The sequence below is a fragment of the Wolffia australiana genome, chromosome 15 (assembly GCF_029677425.1).
Source record: "Wolffia australiana isolate 7733 chromosome 15, ASM2967742v1".
Lineage (NCBI taxonomy): Eukaryota > Viridiplantae > Streptophyta > Magnoliopsida > Alismatales > Araceae > Wolffia > Wolffia australiana.
The window spans coordinates 13,298,431-13,305,701 of record NC_135849.1 but is presented as its reverse complement, the minus strand read 5'-3'; the positions used below and the strand labels follow the sequence as shown (position 1 = coordinate 13,305,701).

The following is a 7,271-nucleotide window of genomic DNA, read 5'->3' as shown; positions in this document are numbered from 1 at the left end:
ATCTTTTACACATTTCCATATTATAAATTTATTTTATCAAAAATTTTGTAAATAAGAAATTTTGATGAAAATTTGTTTGGATTAATCGATTTACATTTTCATCAAAATCGTTATTGATAAAAAAATTTCAAAAATAGTTCTATAAAAATAGAAAGACACAAAATTTCATAAATTTGTATAAAAAGTTGGTATAAAAATGTTCAAATATATTTTTTAAAATAAGATGACCTCATTTTTGACATCTTTTCTGATAGACCTCATGTTTTTTAGATGGATATCCAACATTTGCAAAGACCATGTGAACAGAAATTATAATAAAACTACGATATCCATTGCTCTAATTTTATTATTATAAATATTACTTAAATAAGTTTCCAAAAATTGAAGATGCAGATCAAGAAATTGAATTTAAATTATTTGCGGAAAAATAACAATTGGCATACATAATAAAGAAAGAGGTGCTGTGTAAGAATCACTCACATATTCCTCTGAACTATTTGCCCTTGCAGGATTAATTTCGAATTGAGATATGAAAGAACAAATAATATCACTCGTAAACATTCCTGTAAAGAGAATTCCCTCGGAACCTTTATCATTAATGGATTTACAGAATTGTAAATATTCAAATGTTGTGAAGTCCTAGTATTTTATTACCGTTCTGAATCGGACCATAATGGCATCTCAGTCAATACCAGCACCATAATATCAGATTGGGGAGGCAGATTAGAGTTAGAAATTGATAGAAAAGTAAGGATCTGGGCCGGTGTAAGTAGGAAACAGAAAATCTGCATTCTCGCACTATTATCAGCTTTGGGTCTAAATCTAAAAGAAAAGTATTATAAATAAAATTGCGTGCAAGAAGGATTTATTACTTAATCCTACAACTTGATATTAATCATTCTGTCTAATCTTCCAATCAATAGCTAAATGATAAGAGGTCAGTATTCGGAAAGATTCAAGTATAAATACTTGGAATCATTGATCTCACGATGAACACATATTGATAAGCAGCCGAAGTAGAGTTGAACTTTTGACCATTCAAATATATAATAGGTGCTGAATTTATCTCAAAATATATTAGCTCGCTATCCAATATTATGTAATAGGCTTCAATGACATCATGAAACTTAAATCCTATCATGATCGTGAATGATATCACTTAATGAAAACCTCTTACATCCTAGAATTTTTGTGATCTTCATTCATGGTGAGATCTTCTATTCATATAGAAAAAGCTTGTAGAGCTTTAGACAGACAGTAGCTGCGGCCTCTCAACAGATGTGTAAAGTAGTTTCATGTGCCCTTTTATTAATGAATGTCATTATTTTTTTGTTACGGAACCCAGTACTTTAAATGTGACTCCCCTTAAACTTATACTTAGTTGGGATTTACAATTACAAAAATCATCCATCTGATTCATTCCCATCTGCTCTTTTGTTTTCTTATGATCGTTCACTAGACAAAAACGAGAGAGAACGTGACTTGAAGACCTCAATTCATATCATAACGTTAAGCATAACCAACGGCCTAAAAAAGTTGCTGCACAAGTAGAGAATTTTACTTCTCAAATCTCTATCTCTAGACCACATACAATGACTTAGAAGGCTCATTTTACAACCGGTATTGCATTTCAAACCAAAATTTTGAGTTTATAAAGAAACTTTTTACCAAATTTCTAGCAGTTTTGAAATAATGCATAAGCAATGGTCAATAGGAGCTTCCTGAGTGAATGGAAAATACAGTATGTTCCGAAGATAACTTGTGTTCTCAATCTAAGAATTCACATGAACTGAATAGTGTGATTCAATAAAATAGTCCAATGCCAGATCTTTTAGGAAATTTATAGTTTGACAAACAATCAACAGATGCTGAACCACCAACAGTACGAGAAATAAAGGATGAAAATACTCATTAAGAAACCAGGAGAAATACTGGATTCCAACAGACACTAACACCAAATTAGAGAAGCAACATATCTTTGTGATATAAACGGAAAGATTACACAACTCATAAGCCCTCATCGGACTAGCATACTTTGATAAAAATACTCGAATGACTTAGAATGAGTAGCTCGTTCAAAAGTCGAAAAGATGAGAATACTAACAATTCGAAGTATTTAATTTTAATAAAAGATAAATCCCTCATAAACTTGTTGCGTAAGTTTGCATTAGAGATCACCAGAGAAAATAGACCACCATTGAAAGTCATGACTTGCATCAAACATAAAAAATCTATTTAACAGTTTTGCTCGGTAAATGAGTGTCTTTTCAAATTCTATGCATTAGGAGAGGCTAACCAAATATTGAACATCCATAACATTTGTAAGCATTTCGCAATGCCCATAGACATCTTGGAAAAGCAACAGGAGTAAAATCCAATTGCGGTTGGATATGAGTCATTTGACCAAACACTGTGACAAGAAAAAACTTGTCACATACGATATTGAATGTTGAATATTGAATGAAAAATATTGACCAAAATAATAGTGAACTCCAAAAATTATTGAATGAAGAATGAAAAGAACGAAAGAAAATAATCATGTTAAAATTCCCGCACACATCTTACTGCAAAACGCAGAGAAAAAAAATCAATGAATGCAGGTCAACAACATAAGACATAGACCAAGCTCCATGTCTTAGGCCAGGTCAAATCCCACAAATAATGGCAAGTTTTTTGTGAGAAAAATGGATTTAAGTTGGTTGCCTTCCTTTCCCCTTTCCCCTAGTTTTGACTTTGGCAGTATCTTTGTTCTAAAGCATGTTTCACTTGGTTATCAAAATGTAACTCCAAAGTGAACAAAAATAACATGCTTTAGTAATAAAAAATGGCAATACTTTGTTACGAAAGTAGCAGATATCCAATGATACCCAACCCACAAGAACACAAAGATTGAGTACAATTTCTGGGATTCACTCAACGAGCAACGCAAAATTAAACAATGCCACGAAAACTTTCAGTACTCCGACAATATTCATAAAGCAAAAAAAAAGCACCTGAAAGAAGAAGAAACAGAATCCGCAAACAACTGGATTAAAAAACATCTGAATTCATCATTTTACTTCCGGAAAAAAGCCCACAACAATCCAAAACGTCTACGGCTTTCAAAAGAAGAGAGAAATCCACCTCAGTAGAGATAGGACGGGATCTTGATCCGAATGAAGAGCGTGCTCATGATGTAAGATATGGCCACGGCTACGACCCCAAAAGAGGCAAAGGACAATCTGACGACCTTGGGGCGGTTCCGATCAAGCGCAAGGTCCATGGTAATAATGCCAACACCGCCGAGCATGAACATGAACCCAGAAGACAATCCTTCGATAATATACTGCCCATTGACGCGGCCGGGGAGGAACACAAGAGGCCGCACGATGCCAGTAGCGCTGTCTTGAGTGCTTCCAATCCCAGGAGGCTCTACGATGACATCGTAGACGAGGCCAGAGACGACGGCGAAGTAGATGAGGAGGAGGAGGGAGAGGACCGTCGTTGAAGAGGGGAGAAGAAGGGTAGGCGAAGGAAGCCTTAGACGGGTTCGTGGGGGCCGGAGAAAGCTGAAGGGGAGAACTTTGAGGAAGAGAAGTAGTGGGTCGATGGATGAAGAGCCGGAGGATGGGGAAGATAACTGGGTTGCTGAAGAACTGGCGTGGGTCTCCGATCTGGGTCGCATTTCTCTGCCCATTTTTCGATCGTGGGTTGCGAGGGTTCTTCGGGTTCAGATTGAGTGGAATTCAGTCGGTGATCGAAAAACTGGATCTTGAAACTCGGTTCTTCTCCTCTGGGACAACTTCATTTAACAGGGATCGGCAAACGTCATCCGTCACGTCACGCGTCACCGTGACGGACACGTGACGGATGGCATGACAGTGACGGTGACGAATCAGATGAGCCGTGACGGTGACGGTGATGCGTGACGGGTTGCCCATGACGGTGACGGGGTTGTCCGGACGCATGATTTGACGAAAAGTTCGTCACATATGACGTTCGTGGCGGAATTCTAATACAATTATATTTTATTATTAAATAGATGGTAATAATTAAATTGTTTACTACGAGATGTACGGTTTAATATGTTATGATAATCAAATTATTGACCTAAAATTTCGAATGTAGGTAATTTATTAATTAAGTTCTTGACTGAAAAATTAAAGAATATAATGAATAACTTTGTTGACAGAAAAGTGAAGACATTTATATATTTTTTATATGCAGGTAAATAACTAATTTGTTGCCACTTGTCAGGGGATGTAAGAATGTTGTACCAATTAATTTATTGACCGAGAAATTAAGGATTTATTAATGTAAAGTCCAGTAAAATTGAATCTTTTCTTTACAGATTTAAAAATTTTAGTTACATTTAAATAATAAATTATCCGAGTATAAGAAATTAATAAATTAATATCCTATTGGGAAAATGTAGTATTTACTGTCTTATGGTTTAATATGTTAGGATACCAAAATTGTTGACGTCATATAAGTAACTTAATATTTAAGTGCTTGGTTGGGAATTGAAATATTTAGCTGAATATTTTGAAAAAATTAGAATTTTTTTTGAGAATGTGAATATATGAATGTAATAATTAACCTGTTGACGCAGTCGTCAAGAAGTCATATTAATATATTAATTTAATAATTTATTGAACAATCTGGTGACTCACCAGTGATAGAGAGAAGATATAATAAATTAATATAACGACAGTGACTTACCATTTAGAAACTGATTATAAAGAAGGAATCTGTTTTGAAGTTTGCTCAAGATAACGTAATGACAAAAGGAATTTGAAACTGTAAAAATATCTAATCAGCTCATTTTTCTTGGAACTAAGGCCCTCTCTCCCCCAGGCTCCAACCAACTTGCTCCTATTACTTGAAGAGTAGCGTTTAGCACCGACGGCTGCTCTTTGGGTTGATGATAGAATGCATGCTGGTAGCAGCAGTGGTGGCACCACTGGAACTGAAAGCAAAGACATGTCAAAGAGGTGTCCACCGAAAACTACAACGTTTCACATAGTTGTTCCAAATCGCACTTTAATATTACATTGACGATGGAATTTAAGTAAAATAATCCAGAGTTTCAAGATAGGAAACAATGACATGGTAAAAGAAAATCCGGAAACAACTAGGAATGAATGAGTGTTTTATTGAGACTTGAAAATAAAGAAAAGTAGCAACAGATATATTCACATTAGCAGGTTAATAGCATACCTCATGAATGCCAATTTCGATCTCACTCTGAGTACAAAAATTCTCACTTAAACTATTATGGAGCCTGAAAATCATTGTAAAATTGTTCACTCAGGATATGAGAGGTCTTCGTATATTTAAACGAATGCACACAACTCATGAGTGGCCCATGAACCTTTTTTAAATGTCTTTGTTTACTTCCTTAGTAATGAAAGTGTGCCATGTGTTACAAGAGGCTCACAGCAAAATACATGAAAATTTTTGAAACCGAAGCTCAGTAGAGTTGCTCAAGTATGAGTAAGGCTGGTAAGTAAACCATTATGTTTTATAACTCATGAATCCTATTTTAAATGTGGTAGCCCACTTCCATGTGTGACTCGTGGATACAGTTTGAGCAATGCAAAAATTGCACACAGTTCCAGATTGCTAATAGAACAGAAAAATATGGTTGTCAAAGTCATTTACACTAAGCAAGCATTTTTTTCAGGAAAAATGTATTACAAAAATTATCTGGCAAACATGCTAGAGCATACGACCGATGCATTTTTGTCACATTTAATGCTAAAAATGTTGTTATCTCAAGGGGTAAGGGCCTACTTGCAAATGCCCATATCAAAATACCAAAAAAAGTTGTGGCTCCAAGAATCAATGCTCGATAATTCTACACCATCAAGTTCAACTTTTAAATGGTGCATCCAAAACGAATACCAGAAATGAAAAGAAAAAGGCTGTCTCCGTAGGGTAATTGTTTTTCATAGAAATATGTTTCTTTGAAATGAAATAAACATACAGAGTGCTAAGCTAATAAATCAGGATCAACTATGTCACAAAAAAAACAAATGGGTTAATTTTTTTCCATGACAAAGTTAAGAACACGACAGCAAAAGATGGAGCACAATCGGCAAGAAGAAATTTACAGTTTGATGATGCTGCAAAAAAATTGTCCATTAAAATTACATTAGATGATTGGATCGATAGAAGTAAATTAAGAGTAAAGACATACACTAGTCTTCATTGTCAGGAAAGTCATCCACCCTATCTCCATCGCACAACTGAGCATTCTCGGTACGTAACCAACACTTCACTGTAATCAGGAGCTTGATGCTTTCAGCACTAAGACGTGCCTGCTTGAAAGTGACAACTGCACATACTGAGAGAAATTCTTGCGCAAGTGTAGAAAGCCGTGGGTAGGTTCGTGCACCAATACGTGCCCACCATCCCAACGTTGTCACGTTGTCCTTCATCTCTGTTGATTGTAGATACGCCTCCAATTCCTCGACTGGAGTTGGTACTCGTCGTTTCTTCTCTCTAGCTGGCCCTATGCCATCAATAAGTTCTGCGAGCCAGTCCTCATCCTCAGGGTCGCTACAGATTAGGTCTTGCTCACCGTGTTGGGACATAAGTCAGCAGACAAATGCCAGTACTTCCTGAATGCCACTAGAGTCAAGTGACGCTCCCTTGTTGAAAGGGTCAAGAATTGAACATCTTCGACTTCATGCTCTCACAAACTTTGTGGATGAACCCAATTTGTGCAGCAATCATCCTTCTTACCGATGCAAAAATTGTAGACATATCAAACTTTAGCAAGATCATGTCGATATGTCGCATCATCGCCTTCAAGATGTGGATCACTTCCACGATTCTCACTGTCTTCGAGCCACTAACGTATTTTATCGTCTGATAAAAGGGCCCTAAAATGTTACGGAAGTCTACCAACATTTCCCACTCCTCACGCGAGATTTTGATGTCCTTATCGGTCACCGACATGATCTGTAACGCCATAAAATCCATGACTTCTCTCTTCTCCAATGCAGCATGCAACATGTCATGCTTACTGCTACACCGCGTTGGGCAATCTAATAGAAGTTGGTTGTGATTCTTCCCCATGTCGTTTCATGTCTTCACGTATTGTTGTCGTCGTTGTGTCAATGCTCAGATGCTCATGACTAATTGCCGAACACGGGCAATCGCATCTCGCAGGACGAGGCCACTATCATGGCTGACCATTTCTGCATGACTTGTCACAGCTTCTCGCGTGTTGTCCAAGTCGCCTGTATCAGCGTCGTAATCAACTTCATATGCTGCGTCTGATG

General features: G+C 36.7%; 1 protein-coding gene across 1 annotated transcript; it reads right to left on the bottom strand.

Moving 5' to 3' along the window:
• Positions 1-2,189: 2,189 nt before the first annotated feature.
• On the bottom strand, positions 2,190-3,770 carry LOC144713223 (uncharacterized). The gene is made up of 2 exons (XM_078587746.1): positions 3,124-3,770; positions 2,190-2,410 (listed from the first exon to the last, which is right to left on the bottom strand). The coding sequence occupies exon 1, from the start codon at positions 3,674-3,676 to the stop codon at positions 3,125-3,127; it is 552 nt and encodes a 183-aa protein (XP_078443872.1). The 5' UTR covers positions 3,677-3,770; the 3' UTR covers positions 2,190-2,410; position 3,124.
• Between the last annotated feature and the right edge of the window lie 3,501 nt (positions 3,771-7,271).